We start from the raw sequence: 20,638 nt of genomic DNA on the forward strand, positions 1-20,638 counted from the left end.
GTTGCGGGAGGCGGCAACGGGACGGTGACGCGCGGTTGGTGCGCCCGGGGTCCGGCTTCTGCATCCGAGGAGAGATGAATACGGCCAAGGCCCGGGTGGGGCCCGCGGCCGACCGGCCTGCGCCACCCGAGGAGAAGGAGGGCGAGGCGGGCGGGAAGGAGCCTGGGGCGGACGCGGCCCCCGGGCCCAGCGCCGCGTTCCGCCTCCTAGTGACTCGGCGAGAACCGGCGGTGAAGCTGCAGTATGCGGTGAGCGGCCTGGAGCCGCTGGCGTGGTCCGAGGACCACCGCGTTTCGGTGTCCACGGCCCGCAGCATCGCTGTGCTGGAGCTCATCTGCGACGTGCACAACCCGGGCCAGGACCTGGTTATCCACCGCACCTCGGTGTCTGCGCCTCTCAACAGCTGCTTCCTCAAAGTAAGTCATCCCCGGGCCGCAGCCCTGGGTCTCTTCCTGCTCCCCTCCCGCGCCCGCGTCACAGGTCCCTGGGGAATCCCGGCCCACGCCTAGTCCGGGGATTCCCCTTCTCGCCTCCAGCGCTTAGGGTCACGGTAGCTTAAAAAAGAAACAAAAAACCGCCTAGACGTTTACGCCCGATTCCCCGGGTCACCCATCCATTCCACACACACACACACACACACACACACACACACACACAATCCATTCCCGAAACACACACACACACACACAGAGTAGCTTAAAAAACAAACAAAAAACCGTCCAGACGTTTACGCCCGATTTCCCGGGTCACCCATCCACTCCCGGCACACACACACACACCGCACACATCTCGGGAGGTCCCTCTCGGAGCCACGTTTTCCCTTTGCCCCAGTGTCTGGCCGGCTGCCAGCGCCGATTTCTTTCCTCGGTGCTTTCTGAGGCTCCACCCCCTGTTGACCCAACCCCAGACCTGCCTCTGCCGTTGCTCCTGTTGTCTGGGGCTTGCTCCCCGAGGCCTTTGGCTGGCTTTGTTTACTGGGTTGTGCCCTCCACTTGCGCCTCTTTTGCTTTGGAGGAGAAAAATTGGTTCTTTCCATTGTCTTTACTGTTTCAGTGACTTTATTATGAATGGTCTTTGCTTCTCATCTTGGGCAGATGGATAAATACTGGATGTCGGGGTTAGTACTCCAGTTTTTCTTCAATAACTAAGAGGCTTTGGGATGTAGAACGAAAAATAGAGCTTCTGGAAAATAAGTGCAGTTCTTAAACTTAAAGCCCGAGATCTCCGTGTAAATTTAGTGCTTTCGGTTTCGTATTAACTAAGTTTGCCTTCAGAACTTCAGGGCTCCTGAAGTTTTATTGTTCTGTCATCACCATTTGCAAGTTGTTTTTTTTTTTAAGTAGTAAGTCGTATTCATTTTAGTGGTTTAAAAGTATTAAAACTTTCGCTGTTTCTTGTAAAGCATCGTACAAAACAAAGTCCCTGTCCTCATGGAGCTTACCGTCTTTTTGCAAGTCGTGAACAAATAACAGTGTAATAATAGGTAGTGATAAACGTTGTAAGGATATGTATCAATATAAAGAGAACATATTTTTGTGAACTTGAAGTTTTTTTTAAAAAACGCTTACTCTGCACAGCCATTTAAAATAGGAATCACTAACTGGGTAGGGTACAGGGAACCCACAGCACTTTTTAGGATACTGAATCCAAGTTTGAAACTGATAAGTTGATGTGGAGTTGGATCATTGGTAAACCTGTATGACTAAGCCTTCTGAGATCTTGGACAAGATGCGAACAAAGTGATTCAAGTAAAACCAATCAGGTGGATAGATGTTCTTAATGCTACTGAACTGAGGGGCACTCAAGGAGGGAGGCAGAACAAAGGGCTTTAAAAGGTGTATCCTCTGCTGAAAAGGGGCTTACTGCTGCTAAGGATGTCCATATGTACGTCAGCTAGAGAAAACCTTAAGTGTGTGTCTCAGTATGGTAGAGGTTTAATGCTTTAGCAGGGAGAATTTAAAGGAAGGAAGGGATAGTGGAACGAGATGCTTTTATCAGGGAAGGTTATTTGGTGGTGAATCTGCAGCAGACCTAAAAAAAGGTAGGGTTTGGGTTGTGAGAAGTCCCCCGGAGGAAAGGGTCATCCAGATGGCAGCAGTGAGGTGCCCGTCTCGCCCACATACATGCAAATCACGAGCATAACGTGCTGCTGTTTGTGTAAATAATGATGGGTCAGCAGTTGAGTTCAAGTAGCTTTCCGAGAGAGTCAGAGGAAGTAAAGTGAGGCCAGTTTGGGAACGTTGGAAGGTCAGTCTGAGATGGTTGACTTCAATCTAGGAAGACCTAAAGTGCTGTTACAATATCATGGACGTGGACTGACCTGGTGTGGTTCAGGAATATGAATCTGGCTGGCCTAGAGGCAAGTAGATGATTGTTGGCGTCAGTATAAAACGGGTTAAGAGACTGCGCTTTAGCACCAGATAGCAAGATAGGCCTATCTATAAAAGGAGAGTAATAAAACCTACCTTGGGCTTCCCTGGTGGCGCAGTGGTTGAGAGTCCGCCTGCCGATGGAGGGGACACAGGTTCGTGCCCCGGTCCGGGAAGATCCCACATGCCGCGGAGCGGCTGGGCCCGTGAGCCATGGCCGCTGAGCCTGCGCGTCTGGAGCCTGTGCTCCGCAATGGGAGAGGCCACAACAGGGAGAGGCCCGCGTACCGCAAAAATAAATAAATAAATAAATAAATAAAACATACCTTGTTTAGAATTTTCAGAAGATTCAGTTAAATATATATTTATATACGTACATACATGTACATACATACACATGTGTAATTACTTAGCACAGTTCCTGGCACACTGTAAATGCTCACTTTAAAAAATAGTCATACAAGTATGAAGGAAGGAGTTCGGGTTAATGCTATGACTGTGGATATGAAGTTATTTATAGTACTGTATTCTGATAAAAATTTGACTCTGTAGTTGGTTCCACACCTGAGAAATGAGTCATAGGAAATCTTTATATATCCCTCTGGTAATTGATTGCTTTCCTGAAATTAATTAGTGGCATCTTCCCCTTCTGCACTGTTCTTCAGTATGCACATCACAGAAACCACCAATCAGCAGGCTTACTAGCCTAGCACTGCCTGGTGAATGAATGCTGAGTTGTCCTGCAATTCTAAAAGAGGCTTCTGTGGGATAAAACTGCAGTAATGGTAGGAATGTAAAGAGGTCTCTATGTGTACTTTGATTGCACTACCCGTTGACAGTCCCTGTGGATTTAAATCTACTTGGTGCTGTCCAGCTCGCTGTAACATGAAAGATGGACATTCTGCAACCTAGATTTCAGTATGTAGCACTGCTAGAGGGTAGATACTAAACCTCTTTGAAGCTTTTGTCTGATCATTATTTAGATTATGAATTTTTTCAGGAAAATATGCAGTTAAATAATAGTTGACATATTATCTGCAATTTGCAAGTTACTGTCCTGGGCACTGAGGTTATGTGATATAAAGGTGGATGATATAAATCTGAAAAGCAATAAAACTGACTTAAGAATAAGTTGCGGACTTCCCTGGTGGCGCAGTGGTTAAGAATCCGCCTGCCAGTGCAGGGGACATGGGTTCGAGCCCTGGTCCGGGAAGATCCCACATGCCGTGGAGCATCTGAGCCCATGCACCACAACTACTGAGCCTGCGCTCTAGAGCCCGCGAGCCACAACTACTGAGCCCATGTGCCACAACTACTGAAGCCTGCGTGCCTAGAGCCCGTGCTCTGCAACAAGAGAAGCCACCGCAATGACAAGCCCATGCACCACAACAAAGACCCAACACGGCCAAAAATAAAGTAATTAATTTAAAAAAAAGAGTAAGTTGCAGTTTCTTTTCCCATTGGACTGCTGATTTAATGAATCATCTAGTTGTACACAGTTCCAAATTCTAATAATATATGCATAGCTAATTTGTATCAGTTGTTAAGAATGTTAGTAACATTAACTCCATCTACTACATTAAGTAAAATAACTATTTCCTGTCTTTGGAATTATGTTCCTGCCCTCAAGAAGTTTGCTGTCTAGTAGCTTCAAATGAGTTTTTATTTGTTAGGTGCTTACAAAGTACGCAGCTATTAGTTGTAATAGTGGCCAACTGGGAACGGGATATAGTCAAATGATTGGCTGGGGGTCAGCCTCTGGGAGCTGGACTCTTAACTGGTATGCTCCTAGGGCATCTGAGTACTTGTTTTGATTTGTTAACTAGTTTGTGCAGTAGGCTTATTCAAACTACCTAACATGTTAGAAATTACTGCACAAAAAGCCCTAAGGATTTTCCCTCCTGGCTGACATCCACACCACTCTCCATTCCGTCAAGGATTCTTCCTGCAATGAGTAGGACCAAGCTTGAGCTTCCTTTATTTCATTCTGCTGCTGTTTGGGGTTACGCATTCTGTAAGTTTGCTTTCAGTTCTATAGTAGATTTTATTGTAATAGTAAATTATCCTAGTCTGAGGATTATTGCTTAGTTTACAGTATTATGGGATTTGGTGAACAATTTTATATCTACCCTCCATTTGGTGGACAACTTAATGCCTATCTACCCTGCATTTTACATACTTTTATTAGGTCTCATTAGCATTTACTTAATCCTCAGAGAGTATTAATAATTGTCATCATAGATAACATTTATTGAGTATTTATTAGTATGTGCTTTACATACATTGACTTAATTAACCTTCCAAACTCTATGAGAACATGTATTCTTATACTCTTTATAGACGAGGACTTAAAGCCAGGAGGTTTGAACAGTTTGCTCAGGGTTACAGAGCTAGTGTATGATAGAGCCAGGATTTGAATCCAGGCAGTCTGGCATCACAGGAAAGATTTTCACTCAAATTTTATATACCCATCCAAAGCTCTGGGCTTTGATTAGCATTGTTTTATTAACAGGTTAGCCAGTGACACCTGTATTTAATTGGAATTTCCAGTCTGTATTTCTCCAGCATGTCTGTAGGTGTATCCAAGAGACTACACTAAAATCAAGATATACTGCCCAAGACACAATTTCCAGAGATGACAGCCCCCCGAAAGGTTCTGTTGTTTAAAAAAAAAAAGTTTGGACGTATGGACACCAAGGGGGGAAGGGTGGGGGTGGGATGAACTGGGAAGATAGGGACTGACACATATACACTAATATGTATAAAATAGGTAACTAAAGAGAACCTTCTGTAGAGCACAAGGAACTCTACTCGATGCTCTGTGGTGACCTAAATGGGAAGGAGATCCAAAAACAGAGGGGATACGTGTGTACGTATAGCTGATTCACTTTGCTGTACAGCAGAAACTAACAACACTGTAAAGCAACTATACCCCAGTTTTTAAAAAATGGTAAAAAAATAAGTAAGTAAATAAATAAAAGTTTGGATAATTCTGGTTAAATAAGTCTCTTCAGGGCTTCCCTGGTGGCGCAGTGGTTGAGAGTCCGCCTGCCGATGCGGGGATCACGGGTTCGTGCCCCGGTCCGGGAAGATCCCACATGCCGCGGAGCGGCTGGGCCCGTGAGCCATGGCCGCTGAGCCTGTGCGTCCGGAGCCTGTGCTCCTCAATGGGAGAGGCCACAACAGTGAGAGGCCCGCGTACCGCAAAAAAATAAATAAATAAATAAGTCTCTTCAGTAGCTCCCTGGCTGTAACTCTTGACGGGGGAATAATATATCATATATAGAATTTTCAACACTTACTTGGTTAGAGACCTCTTTTTCAAGGGGCAACTTAGGGGAGTGATGTTCTGTTTTACACACTTTAGGAAAAGTTAGTCTTCTAATTCATTTGTTGGACTTTATATCTACCTTTCATTTTATATGCTTATGTATTATGCAGTTAGCAGTTAACTATTTGTTGCATTATGGTTTTCTGACACATCTCTGGCTGTCCAAGCTTTATCAAGGAATGTAATGGTTCTGAGTTCATCTTCCAAGGTCTTTCTATATTCTGGAGTGTAATTGCTCTGGGCTTGGGGACTTAAACTCATTTAAAGTGAGTTTCGCTATATCCATGTATATTTAGGCTTGAATTCCTTTTTAATCATGTTTAATCTACCCTTTCCAGTTTGAAGATCAGCCTCTATGTAAAAGAAGATTGACACTAAAAGGGAATCGAAAGATTCTGCTTTCTCTGTTACCCATTTCTCTAAAGACAGTGGTTCACGTCCTTTTCTTCTTCCTACTTCTGACATAACAGAAGCCGTACTGTATTTTATTTTTATTTATTTATTTTTGGCTGCGTTGGGTCTTCGTCGCTGCACGTGGGCTTTCTCTAGTTGCGTGGAGCGGAGACTACTCTTTGTTGCAATGTGTGGGCTTCTCATTGCGGTGGCTTCTCCTGTTGCGGAGCACAGGCTCCAGGCGCGCGGGCCTCAGTAGTTGTGGCCCATGGGCTCCCGAGCACAGGCTCAGCAGTTGTGGTGCACGGGCTTAGTTGCTCTGTGGCATATGGGATCCTCCCGGACCAGGCCTCGAACCCATGTTCCCTGCATTAGCAGGCAGATTCTTAACCACTGTGCCACCAGGGAAGCCCCCAGAAACCATATTTTAATTGACCTGTGTTCTTTTGGGGCTTTAGCCTTTCTGGCTATTTTCTTATAGCTCTGGACCGCTTTCTTTTGGTCATTTATCTCTCCTCTATCTTTAACGTCCCTTTAAAATCTTTCTAAAGAGCTCACCATTGTACACCTAGACATTAAATAAATAGCACTGCTCATGTATGTTACAGACTTGGAGGAGGGAGAGATGAATGAAAGCTAGAATGATCTCAGAAGGCCTCATAGAGTTTGACCTGGTAGGAGGGATGGGATTCAAATAGGAGGAACGAGAGCATTCTACACAGGGAGCCAGGGAAGGCAGAGTGGGAGTGTTCAGGGAACGGCAAATAGTCTAACGGCAGTGGACATTATTCTATACAAACAGTGGACAGGCACTTCCCTGGTGGCGCAGTGGTTAAGAATCCGCCTGCCAATGCAGGGAACACGAGTTCGAGCCCTGGTTTGGGAAGATGCCACATGCCACGGAGCAACTAAGCCCGTGTGCCACAACTACTGAGCCCACGTGCCACAACTACAGAAGCCCACGCGCCTGGAGCCCGTGCTCCGCAACAAGAGAAGCCACCACAGTGAGAAGCCTGTGCACCGCAACGAAGAGTAGTCCCCGTTCACCACAACTAGAGAAAGCCTGCACAGAGCAACAAAGACCCAACGCAGCCAGAAATAAATTAATAAAAATAAATTAATTAATTAAAAAAAGAAAAGAAAGAAACAGTGGACAGAACTGTTGGAGTTGGCTCTCAACGTAATTTGTAAATGAAATTTCAGATAGAAAACTTAAGAGCTGACACTTGTGTTACAAAAATATTGTTAAAAATCCAGACATCTAATTGTATCAAAGAGGTATATAGGTAGATATTTTTTCATGACTTTCTCCTTTATTGTTTTGTGACTAGTTCAGCAGAACGCTTAGCTGACTCTTTAGAATCAAGTACATCTTTGTCATTGCTACTGCATATGTCAGTTCTGAGAACCATGTGGGAACGAGGCTATGAATAATGACAGCACTTATTCTGACCCTTAAAAAAAATTGCCATTAGCTGAGTGAATGCTCACTTAGTTTTAGACATGTGTTGATCTTTTAAATGCATGTCATGCCAAAATTAACAGAACTGATATCAAATTACTGTTTTACATATTTATAATATGTAAACGTGTAACTGATTTATGTGAATCAGTTAATTCACCCTAATCAATGTAAATATAGTCCTCTTAGAGTGAAATCTTTATCTGATAGTTTTTATATCTCTTATTTTCAGGTTGGCTCAAAAACGGAAGTTGCTGAGTGTAAGGAGAAATTTGCCGCCTCTGAAGACCCCACAGTCAGTCAGACTTTCATGTTGGACAGGGTGTTCAACCCTGAGGGGAAGGCTTTGCCACCGCTGAGAGGCTTCAAGTACACTAGCTGGTCCCCCATGGGCTGTGACGCTAACGGCAGGTGCCTCCTGGCAGCACTGACCATGGACAATCGCCTGACCGTCCAGGCTAACCTCAGCAGGCTGCAGTGGGTCCAGCTGGTCGATCTGACGGAGATTTATGGGGAACGCCTTTACGAGACCAGTTACAGGTTCTCTAAAAGTGAGGCCCCGGAAGGGAATCTCAGGGATTTTGCCGAGTTTCAGAGAAGACACAGCATGCAGACACCAGTCAGGATGGAGTGGTCAGGCATCTGTACCACTCAGCAGGTCAAGCATAACAACGAGTGCCGCGACGTGGGCAGCGTGCTCCTGGCCGTCCTCTTTGAAAACGGCAACATTGCTGTGTGGCAGTTTCAGCTACCGTTTGTAGGAAAGGAATCCATCTCTTCATGCAACACAATTGAGTCAGGAATCAACTCGCCTAGTGTTTTGTTTTGGTGGGAATATGAGCACAGTAATCGGAAAATGAGCGGCCTTATCGTGGGGAGTGCTTTTGGACCTGTAAAAATTCTTCCCGTCAATCTCAAAGCAGTTAAAGGCTATTTCACGTTAAGGCAGCCTGTCGTCTTGTGGAAGGAAATGGACCAGTTGCCAGTACACAGCATCAAGTGTGTACCGCTGTACCACCCTTACCAGAAGTGTAGTTGTAGCTTAGTGGTGGCCGCAAGAGGACCCTATGTGTTTTGGTGTCTTCTTCTGATCTCCAAAGCAGGCCTGAATGTTCACAATTCTCACGTCACAGGCCTGCACTCGCTGCCGATTGTCTCCATGACCGCAGACAAGCAGAATGGGACGGTATATACTTGTTCCAGTGATGGGAAGGTGAGGCAGCTGGTTCCCATTTTCACAGATGTTGCGTTGAAGTTTGAACACCATTTGATTAAACTCTCGGATGTGTTTGGCTCAGTGAGGACACACGGGATAGCTGTGAGCCCCTGTGGTGCGTACCTGGCCGTCATTACCACCGAGGGCATGGTCAACGGCCTCCATCCCGTTAACAAAAACTACCAGGTTCAGTTCGTTACTCTCAAAGCCTTTGAAGAGGCAGCTGCTAAGCTTCTGCAATCTTCAATTCAAAATCTCTTTAAGCAGGTAGATTTAATAGACCTGGTACGTTGGAAGATTTTAAAAGATAAACGTATCCCTCAATTTTTACAAGAAGCTTTGGAAAAAAAGATTGAAAGCAGTGGGGCCACCTATTACTGGCGTTTCAAACTCTTCCTCCTGAGGATTTTATACCAGTCGATGCAGAAAACCGCTTCAGAAGCCTTATGCAGACCCATCCTCGAGGACTCAAAAATCTTACTAGTTGACTCACCTGGGACGGGCAATGCTGAGGGTGAGCAGCAGGAAGAAGGCGCTGCCTCCGAACAGACGAATAAGCAAGGCCTTCAGGAGAGGAGCAAAGGAGGTGATCCAGAGGGCCCCACAGACTCAGTCACTCAGCCTGGAGACACTGGAGGCCGAGAGCCAATGGAAGAGAAACTCCTTGAAATCCAAGGCAAAATTGAAGCTGTGGAAATGCACTTGACCCGGGAGCACATGAAGCGAGTCTTAGGCGAAGTATACCTGCACACCTGGATCACAGAAAACACTAGCATCCCCACCCGGGGACTCTGTAACTTTTTAATGTCTGATGAAGAGTACGATGACAGAACCGCACGGGTAGGTGTTTATTAACAAAAACACTGAAAAGTCTGCTTTCTTTGTGAGAAAGAAATGACCTAAACTTAATTCGTAAAGCTCAACTTCTGCTTTGACATTTTTTAGGTAATTGATTGGCATGAGGTGCAGGAGAATAAATAAGAAACAGATTAATGCAGAGGACACACTCATATCACACAAAGCATATTTCAGTTCTTACTCTCACTGCGGCCTTGATTGGTACGCAAGGTTTGGGAGATTTCCAGGCTGTGGATGAACTCCAGAAGCAGACCACGTTGTGATTGGGCAGTCCCAGCAGGGGAAGTGTGGCACACCCTCCTTTCCCTTCCTGTTTGCAGAAGGTTTGGGAAGTGGGAGGCCTGTGGCCGGGACTGTTTCCATTTGATAGTACTTGAGGGGGTCTTCTGATTTAGTCTAGAAGGGCATAGGAGATAAACAAATAATTACTTATACATTGTTGTTTTGTTACAAAAACTGGGTATAATCTTTATTTTGATGATAGAACAATCTTACAGTATTATCCAAAATGTATTTCACAGAATTCAAGTTCCCTGACAGAACAGTAGGGTTCCAAGCTTGGGGAAATACTGCATACTCTATACTCCTCTTAACGGTTCCCAGTGTACCTCATCCTTCTAAGGGTTCTGGGAATTGCTATAGGAAAGAAATCATTTAACTTTGTAACTTATTAATCAGGAATCCTGAGCTAACAGCTTTTAAAATCCTGAAGAATTGTGTTTTAAGGAACATACTGTATACTAGAATATTCAGGACCACAGATGTCTGTGGTTCTTTTTACTCTGAAGCTTGATATTTATTCTCACTGCCTAAAGTCTTATCTAAAATATTAATTGCAGGTAATAAATTCAGATATCTTCCATGCCTAATGTCAAACCATTCGCGAATCACTTGTTGCATTTTCTTGTTGGAAAGGTGTGTGTGTGTGTGTGTGTGTGTGTGTGTGTGTGTGTGTACGTGCGTACCCGTACACCCCTAAAATTATTTCTTAAGGATGTTTGCAACAATCTGATGTTGACTGAAAAAAAACACAGAACCTAAAAGTTCAGTTACATTTTATTTGGCAGACAAAACTGAGGACTTAAGCCTGGGACACAGCATCTCAGATAGCTCTGAGGGACTGCTCCCAAGGGGCAAGGGGGTGGAGCCAGGATCTATTGGAGTTGTTGCAACAAAGACCAGGGTAGTTGGAGCATTAAAGATTGCTGTTAATTAAGGAAAACCAGATATCTGAAGTTAAGAGATTGAGCACTTTTCTATGTACGGGAAGATGCAAAGTCTGGGCTCCCTGAAACTCCTTTGATGTGCACCTCAGCTACATGGGGCCAGTATCCTGTGCTTCTCATCTAGAGTCTCCTTGGTGCCCCATCAGGGGTGGCTGTTGCGGCTGACTGCTAGGTGCCGGGGCAGGGTGGCAGGGTCGGGGTGGGGGGGGCATCCTGCCTCCATCATGAGTTCCCTCAGGGCTCACCGACGGGCAGCTGTAATGTGATGGCTCGATGGCAGCAACGTCCTTTGTTTACTGATATGGCAGGCAGTGCTTTCATTCACACCCGAGGAGTTAAGATGTACTGTTCATGTAACTGACTTTTCATCTTTGAAAGTCAACTTTTAAGAATTGTTTCATTGTGGTCTAAATTGTGTGGAAGAGTTTTCTGGTATCACTGGTTCATAGGACCTAGCAGGGATATTATAAGTGTAAAATATTAACAAAAACATTTTAGGAAATTTGTAATGGAAGCTGGTTGGCAATGATTCAGAATAATTGTCCAGATGCTGCATGAACATGGAAAGCTACATTTAGCATAGTTACTTGGTTCCAACAGAGCCAATTTAAAGAAGGGAAGATTATACTCTGCCCATCTACAGCAACTGAGTTTTGATTGAACACGATACGTTTCATGTTTTAAAATCCTACTGCGTAAAACAAATGTTTTTTGTTTTGGAGTTTACTAGTTAAAGGCTAAGGAGAGTACTTAACTTGTAACTTGGAATTTATAACTTTCTTTATCCCCTGCTTTGAAGGTTGCTCGTGAAATCTGACAGTAAACCATTGGACAGTTTTCTTAATAAATGCACATATTTTGAAAGACAGGGAATAAACTGTGTTTTCAACAACTAAAAAATAAAGTAAAATCCTACTTTTACTTTATTCATAAAGTGTTCATAAAAATGAATCTTTTCAAACCTAGTACATTGGTTGTCCCTGCTATAAGGGACCGTAAATAAGAATTTTCAAGGCCAAAAAGGCCAAAAGTTAATGGGCTTTAAATTTGTAAATTATATGTAGAGTAGGTAAGACACCCTTTTAAGCTATTAAGATACCCTTCAGAACTTCAGTGAACTAATTTTAGTGAATCACAGACTAAGAAGTTCTTACACAAGAGCTTAAGTGTCAATGGATTAAAACTTTGAAGGATATTATCTGCTAGTAAGACAAGGTGGTTCTTAAGGATTGGTGTATCCCATGCCTCCCAGTAATATAGCTGGTAAAGGTGTTTTTCCAACAAAATAATGAAGTAGATCAGTGTTTTGCAGACTTTCATTTTTGGAGTGATGCAACTCTAATAAAGCAGAGAAACAAAGCTGAAGTAGGGCCAAGGCCTAGAGCCCGCCCCGTCCATCTCTCCTACTCCCACGGTGGGTCCTGCCATGCCTCTGCTGTGGGGTCGGTTGGTCTCCAATTGCAGGCTGACTGGATTGGTCATGGGTCTTTGGGCCATCAGAAGGGAAATTATTATTTTTTAATCTTGATTATCTTTTTGCTTTGTAAGCTTTTCTTAAAGAATAGACTTTTTTTTTAACATCTTTATTGGGGCATAATTGCTTTAAGAATAGACATTTCTATAGTTCAGAGTTAGTGTTTCACATGATATTTTGCCTATAGAGATTATGTTTTTCTTAAAGTCAAAACATTGTAAGTATAGCTGAATACTTTGTCTTCTAACAGAACTCTGAAGTCCTTGTTTCAGAAGCAATTAAAGGCAAGTAATAAGATTTGCGTTTTCAGAACAGTTTTCCCTTTAGTGGGTAAAGTTCACTCTGTCGTCACAGGGTGCCTGAATGAATTTCTTTTGTTGTACTCAGCCAGTTGACGCGAGTTGAAGGTCCAGCTTTTTTACTTTTCAGAGAGAGTGCTGGGCCTACGTGGAGATGCAGAGCTCCTGCTGTGTGTCAGATGCCGTGTAGGTTTCCATTTCTCCTCTGTGTTAGGAAGCCCTGCGCTCACCTCAAAACATGCTGACTGCTTTGTCTCACTAGGTGCTGATCGGACACATCTCAAAGAAGATGAACAAGCAGACTTTCCCTGAGCACTGTAGTTTGTGTAAAGAGATTTTGCCATTCACAGATCGCAAACAGGCAGTCTGTTCCAATGGCCACATTTGGCTCCGGTAAGCTGCTTTTGCTCATTTTCCAGTTTTGTGTCACACAAACCACTGTAAAGTGTTTATCCAAAGTATATGTTGCCCACGCCATTAGGTTGGAGAAAAGCTGCTACTATAAAACCTGGTGTGGCTTTTTACCATCCGTTTGACTCAAGCAAGACACCCTTTAATGATGAGTTATTTTCTGCGTCTTGTATATAGGGGTTTATTTATTTTGGTAATTGGTTTGCTTTGAAGTAGCATTAAATTTTCAAAAATCAGTATGACAAAAGCAATACCTGCTGAAGTTAATAGAATATAAAGTGCTTCTGTACTCTGTTTGGTTTATCTCTAACAAAAGGTCGAGGTCTTCCTCCGTCTCACTCTAAGAGGGAACCTTGGCACGTCTTCATCTTATGGCCCCACGGGCTGCACGTGACGCAGTTGGTCACTCCCTCTTCCTCCTCCTTAAAGCGCTTTGTTATCACCTGGCCCTCTGGACACAGTATCTCCTTGACGTCCGTCTTTGGACCTGTCTTTCTTCTGTCACCACTCTCCCTGGGCTGTCGCCTATCATCTGTACACTGGTGACTTAAACATACTGCTTTAGTCTGAATCGTTCCCCTTCAGTCTAGACTTCATATCTAAGCACCTGCTCAGTTGCTCTGTTTGGAAGTTTTAAAGGCATTTCAAATTTGAATCCAGCCTTTTCTTGCTACCTCCACCTCTACATCCCTGGTCCACGACACCATCATCTCTTGCCCAGATTATTATAGTTATCTCCCAGCCCATCTTCTGTGTCTTTCCTTGCCCCCTCCAGGCTGTTCTAAGTAGAGCTGAGGTTGTGATCCTATTATGACCTCATCAGCTCATGTCACCCCCTCTGCTCAAAACTCTCTAGTGGCTGCCCATTTCTGATGAGTAAAAGCTAAAATCCATTCAGTGGTCACGACTCCATGGCCTGGCCCCCATCAAGGGGGCCATTTTCTCTGGCTTGCTGACTTCACTCGAGGTGCACTGGCCTCCTTGTTCCTCAGGTACATGCGGCACCCCTCCCACCCTGGACGTCTTCACTGGCTGTCCTCTCTGCCCGGGGTGCTCTTCCAGCAGGTGTCCACAAGGCTTCCTTCCCGGCCACACTGCCTAAAATCGTGACACCTGATGACATCCCTCTCCCGTCTCAGTATGTAGTCTTCATCCCTCTTCCTTGCTTTATTTTCCTCCCTAGCAGTTATCACCACTTTATATGTATGTATATATATATATATATATATATATATAATTTTTTTTTTTAATGAGGAACCTTCTCTTTCTTTTTTATAAATCTATTTATTTTTGGCTGCATTGGGTCTTCATTGCTATGCATAGGCTTTCTCTAGTTGGCGCAAGCGGGGGCTACTCTTGGTTGCGCGACGCGGGCTTCTTATTGTGGTGGCTTCTCTTGTTGCGGAGCACGGGCTCTAGGCGCATGGGCTTCAGTAGTTGTGGCACGTGGGCTCAGTAGTTGTGGCTCGCGGGCTCTAGAGCACAGGCTCAGTAGTTGTGGTGCACGGGCTTAGTTGCTCCGCAGCATGTGGGATCTTCTCGGGCCAGGGCTCGAACCCGTGTCCCCTGCATTGGTGAGCAGATTCTTAACCACTGCACCACCGGGGAAGTCCCACTTAATATATTTTTACTTTATGTTTTTCTCCTTTCTCTGGAATAGAAAGTTCATGAAGACAGGCAGTTTGGTTGTTTTGTTCATGGCTGTTTCTAGAACAATGCCTGGTGTGTGGTAGGCACTCAGTAAGTAGGTTTTTAAAGCTTATTTCCAATAGAAACAGGATTGTGCTACATATAACTACCTTAACAACTTGCGTGTTCTCTTAGCAAGATGTTGTGGGCATTTTCCACAGCAGTACGTAGATCCCATTCTTAACAGCTGTAGAGTTCTCCACTGTATGGATGCTCCAGCACTCCCTCTTACTGATGAATGTCTGGGTTTCCCGGCCGTTGCTTTGTCCCTAGACTTCCGATCTGACTGTTCCGCCTTATGTTTGCGGAGAAGAGGAAACCAGCTTGTAATATAGTGGCCTTGTAACAGTAGCCACTTGGCCTGTTGGCGCTGCTAGCGTGCCAGGCACGACTGAGCGGTACCCGCATCCTGAGCCACACGAGGGGCGCCGCCACTGTTCCCGTTTTACAGATGAGGAAACTGGGGGCTGGGGAAGCTCGAACTTGTCCAGAGGCACCCAGGCGGTTAGCGGCAGAGCTGAGAACTTGGCCCATACATTGTTGTTGCTCAGATGGCTTCTTCCACAAAAATTATTTTCATTTTTGCTGATTGAAGTTAGTGCCAGAATACCTGGGTGTAATTTCTCCCGGTGAGAATGGGTGCTTGCTCCCACTCAGGTATAGTCTTTCTTCCTGTACACCCAAGTCTTTACTCGAGGTAAACCTACTTGGAATTCCTTCCCCCAACCCTCCTTTCCTCTCTGTGTTTTTTACTGCTTAGTTGCTCATCCTAAACACTGTTATCCTGCAGAAAACCTTCCACGCAGAGCCCAGGTGCTCTCTCTGATATCCCACTGCTGCCCACCTTCCCTTATCTGCCTGGTCCTGGTAGATGCTCAGTGAGTGGTCATTGGATGGAATTGAACCTCTGAGCTTTTGCTCATGGCCCTTCCTTTTTGCACCGTTAATTCTGTCTTCCGTATCTTTCAGGTTTTCCCCACCGTGCTGGGGAAGACACTGCTTATACCTAATCTTACAAATCACTGACAAGAATAGTTTCCAGTATAACACATAGTTGATTTTTTTAACATGAAAAGTTCACAGTGCAATCAGGTGTAAGCGGACTACATTCTTTCTCAGTGCTGCAAACATGGCAAAAAAAAAAAAAAGAAGCTGCAGTGACTGTCTGGATTAGAAGCTTTGTATCTCTTGGTTTAGCCTGACGGACACTTCCCCTTTACTAAGTGTGTGGGGGGGTGCGTAGGTCTGGCCTGTGCAGAGGGATACATTGTCGCCATGCGTTTGTGAACTGTTTTTGCCCTTTACTTAGTTAACTTGTGGTTTTAGAATAACTGTATGTGGTGAGTTACCTTCAATACTATGCTGCTTTCCACCGTTAGTAGAACTGATGGTACAATCTGTCTGCTTTCAGGTGCTTTTTAACCTACCAGTCCTGCCAGAGTTTGATATACAGAAGGTGTTTGCTCCATGACAGCATTGCCCGCCATCCAGCCCCAGAAGGTGAATGCTTTCCCAGCTTGTGGGAGGGTGAGGTTGAGCACACCCAAGTCCCCCCTCCTGCTTAGCCTTGCGCCATCAGGGATGGTGAGCAACACTATTATCATGAACCACAACGAATTAAGAAATGGTCACTGGGACGTTATTCACGCTGACATACCTGGTGATGTTAGTGTGGGGTAAGCAGGGCTGCAGTTTACTGCTCTGTCACTGCAAGCAAATTATTTATTCAGAAAAGCTTGTTTTAGACGGCATGCATAGACTATATAGTGTTTGAAGGAAAACTCTGCAACTGATAACGTACACAAAGACGGCTTTGCTGAAGCGGGGACGTGCACTTGCAGTCACCCTTCTAGTAGCCGTGGTGGGGTTCCTTTCCGGCTTGGCCAGTATTCTCTTTCCTGATAGCCCTGGTGACAAAGCCCACATTTATGACATAACTAGTTGGAAATAAGATCGTAGATGTGTGTCAGGAATTAGTGATGTAAACAGTCCCATGAATGTCAGTTTATGACCTGAGGTTCATTAACATCACACTAACCAAATGAGCTAACTAGACACCATTATCCACCTGTGTACACTTTGGGGTTAATTTATGGTCTCAAGTACAACAAAATGTTCTGTGTAAAACTACACCCTTATTGATTTTTGCTCTAACCTGGCTGAAGCTCTCTAATTCTGAGAAGTTGGTGTGTTGGCAGCTTGTGTTCTGTATTAACTCTTTGTTATGGAAAATGCAATCATAAAAGTAGAGAAAAAGAGTATAAGAAACTCTGATGTACCCATCATTCAGCTTCCGAAATTGCCAGCTCACGACCTTTCATGTTTCATCTGTGGTCCTCCCCCCTCTTCCCTCCTCTTTTTTTTTTTTGCGGTATGCGGGCCTCTCACTGTTGCGGCCTCTCCCGCTGCGGAGCACAGGCTCCGGACGCACAGGCTCAGCGGCCATGGCTCACGGGCCCAGCCGCTCCGCGGCACGTGGGATCTTCCCGGACCGGGGCACGAACCCGCGTCCCCTACATCGGCAGGCGGACTCTCAACCGCTGCGCCACCAGGGAAGCCCCCCCTCCTCTTATTGGATTATTTTGAAGCAAATGTTGGGGGACTTTTAAACACTCATTGCAATTGAGAATTGGTATACTATTTAGACAGGAAATCAGGAAGAAATGGAAACAAATAAAAAACACACACCTGCCAGCTGACTTTGTGTTGAGCCGCATACAGCTCTTGGGAAGAATGTGAATCGCTGAGATCTGGAGTACTAACCGGTAGAGCACAGTATTTCACAGACCAGGGAAGTTTTTAAAAGGGGGAGAAAGTGTTGACACAGTGTTGCCATGTTTTTATTTTTCTAAGTAATGTATTTTTTAAAGTTACTGTAATTTTATAAGAGTATTTTAACATTATCCATGTATGAAGGATATACTCTCAGAACAAAGTATAGTCCTTTCTTTAAACAGAATAAATTTAGCTTTATGAAACACTCATTCATTACCCTTATTTTCCTATTTCATCACGCACTTAGCTTTGGGAACCACAGATTTAGTCCAGCCTCGTCTAGAATGTTGTAGTGAGAGGCTCTGTCCAGGGACACAGAGCTGGGACCAGAGTGGCCATCCCTTAATATTGTGGTCCATCCAGGGCCCATCCCATTTGATTGCCTTTTCTGAAGTTTACGCTCAATACTGCTTGTCTTACTTTTGTAGATCCTGACTGGATTAAGAGGTTACTGCAAAGCCCCTGCCCTTTCTGTGATTCTCCTGTCTTCTGAATGTCCAGGATGGGAAGATGGAAAGGGCATGTACTCTGCTGTGGAAAGTGCCGTCCAGCCCCAAGAGCTAGGACGCGCAAGAGGAGAGGCACCCTTCATGACTGTACATAGGGCGTGGGGACTCACTGCTGAAGTGTGTTCTCTGTCTCCAGGGACTAAAGGATGTCTTTAAAGTGACTGAGTGCAGAGATTTTAAGTCCTTTTGAGATGAACGTTATCCCCCAACTCCTTGCCAATGAGGAACTTACTTTTCAAGTGTCTTGACTGAAGCAGTTTGAACAAAACGCATGCCCTGTCATTTCTCAGAACAGAATGGTCCCTTCTAGGGAGTATGGGTAAGGGCCTTGCTGGGCCGAGTTAGGCTTTTTAATCCTGGCCTTGGTCTGGAACTGTCTTGTGGCTCCAGGGAGCTGTAGTACCTGGTGCGTGGTATGCAGTGTCCCAACAGATATTAAAGCGTCTGGAACAACCTGTGGGCCTGATATTTTGTTCTCAACAAACAGCTGCAGATCTGCATCCTGCCAGTTGTTTCTCACACATATTGGAAACATTTTCTTAAAACTGTATATTTTAAAGAGGTTGAAGCCAAGACTAAAGTTGGTTTTAATGTGTCAGAAGGTCAGGTGACTCTTGTAAGTTAATAATTGTGACTTATTTTTAATGATCTCTCCCATGTCATCAGTTTCCTGCTCTGACTCCTTCACAGGTATAAGGATGTCACGTATTCCTGTTCACCTGCGTCACAACCCTCTTCAGACTTACCTGTGACAACTTGGTGAGATATTTGTACACAGAGGAAAAGTAATATTTTCTCCTTTTTTATTAAAACATTTAATATTTTTAATGTTGACATTTCCAGACGTATCATTTATATCCCGAGTCTGTCTAGAGACGTCCAGAAAGAGACAGGCAGCTCAGAAGTGTGGACCCTTGAGCTCTGGTGCTATCGTGTGTGTAGCTCAGTCAACCAGAGGCTGGGAATTCCTTCCCTCTGCAAAGGTCCTCGATATTTATAATACAGGTATTTTCCTGTGGACTGTTAAGAAGAGATGTTAGACATTAATTGGTCTTAAAACCTACAATTAACAATAGACATTCTAGAACTACAGTGTTCTTGGGTTTTTAAAATAAGTATCCTAGGGATTGGTGCTAATTAACAGGACTGTAATGCACTCACCTTGAAATGGTGCATATTTCTGGAAAGTTGGATGGGAAATACAAAATGTGAAATTTAAGTGATATTAAACCTTTATTCTAACACTTATTCTTGCTTTTATTTTTGTATCCTTAGTGAAAGACATTTTGTCCTCACTGAGAAACGCTCGCTGTTTGGAGAGCATGTAACAGCAACACCGCTCCCGCCTGTAGGCTCTCTCCCCCTAGTGTCTTCCCTGCTCTGCCCGTAGTTATTGGAGACCAGAGCCCTTAAGAGGCACTTCCAGGCAGTCTGCTTTGAAATGTCTTTTGTTTCCCTTTCAAATGTTTGTTTTTGTCTCCTGTGTTTAATTCTGTATTTCTGCTGCTGTTTAGTTCTGCTGGATCATCTGCTTATCTTTCTCATTTTGGTGGTAAAATTTCAAGAGGAGTGTTTATCCAGACTTTAGGGTCCAGCATGTTCAAATGATTGTCAAGGAAGAGAACCAGGCAACATTCAAATCAGGAAGAACACAGCTCAGGAAGCTGTATAGTTGCGGTCGTTTGTGCCTAGAGCTGTTTCACTTTACAGTAAATATGACAGTAAAAATTGAGATCCTGTCAGGGAATTCTTGCAGTTTCTATACTCAGAGCACATGCTGAGTTTCACTTATACTCAGAGCATGTGCTGGGTTTCACGTATTTTTTTTTTCCTAATCAGAGTTAGTAGTTGATTTGTTCTTACTGGGGAATTTTGTGCTGCTGCCATTTAAAACTTACGTTGTTTTTATTTAAAGCAATTATGCATTTGGGGGGAAAATTTGACTCTTAGGAATAAACTAAAAAGGGTCACCTGAGTTATTTTGTATGTCTGGGTAGCAGTAAACATGGCAACTCTTTTACTAGAACGTGGCTTCTCTCTGGGGGGGGCTCTGCCCAATGGCATTCTTAAGGCTGAAATCCAGCCAGCACCTGCCTCAAATTTCTGCACACCGAGTTGGGAGCCCTCCGCCCCCTCTCCCCACCCCTCCCTTCTGTGGAGGTTAATCCATTGACCTGTGAGAACGAGAGGAGATTTTCAGTTAATGGCAGGATCACACAGCGCGCTTCTGAATGTCCTAAGGGTCAGCATACTTGGTGACAGAGTGGTGAGCAGCGAAGCCCTGGAAGAGCGTGAGGGACGCCGGGAAATTGTCTCCTGGTTTACACTTAGCATATGCCCTCTGTGCCTTCCTAGAACTCACCTGATCTGTGTAGTGGGTTTCCAGTTCATTTCAGCTGTCACCGCTCCACGGCGTGGATGAGACGGCCATGATGCCACTGCTTTGCACGAAGGTGCAGGAGCAAAGGTCCTGTGCAATCAGACCTTCTAAGCCATGACAGTGTTGCATTTTGGGAGTCTGATGTCCACACCTGTGTCACACTTTCTCTGTTGAGGGTTCTTTCTTCCTGTTATTCTAGATAAGAAATTGAGAGTTCGTTAGGCCTGATACTCATTCTGAAATCCT

At 44.5% G+C, this 20,638-nt stretch overlaps 1 protein-coding gene across 1 annotated transcript; it reads left to right on the top strand.

The window, feature by feature from the left end:
- The first annotated feature begins 74 nt into the window (after window positions 1–74).
- On the top strand, window positions 75–17,996 carry GTF3C4 (general transcription factor IIIC subunit 4). The gene is made up of 5 exons (XM_065879415.1): window positions 75–416; window positions 7,788–9,611; window positions 12,891–13,021; window positions 16,140–16,228; window positions 17,932–17,996. Exons 1-5 carry the CDS (start codon window positions 75–77, stop codon window positions 17,994–17,996), a joined length of 2,451 nt encoding a protein of 816 aa, XP_065735487.1.
- The last annotated feature ends 2,642 nt before the right edge of the window (window positions 17,997–20,638 follow it).

The sequence above is a fragment of the Phocoena phocoena genome, chromosome 6, assembly GCF_963924675.1.
Source record: "Phocoena phocoena chromosome 6, mPhoPho1.1, whole genome shotgun sequence".
In the NCBI taxonomy this organism is placed as follows: domain Eukaryota; kingdom Metazoa; phylum Chordata; class Mammalia; order Artiodactyla; family Phocoenidae; genus Phocoena; species Phocoena phocoena.

Coding starts and splice junctions, on each gene's coding strand:
- GTF3C4 (XM_065879415.1), top strand. CDS start 75: ATGAATACGGCCAAGGCCCGGGTGGGGCCCGCGGCCGACCGGCCTGCG. Junction 417..7,787: donor TCAACAGCTGCTTCCTCAAA/GTAAGTCATCCC, acceptor TCTTATTTTCAG/GTTGGCTCAAAAACGGAAGT. Junction 13,022..16,139: donor AATGGCCACATTTGGCTCCG/GTAAGCTGCTTT, acceptor GTCTGCTTTCAG/GTGCTTTTTAACCTACCAGT.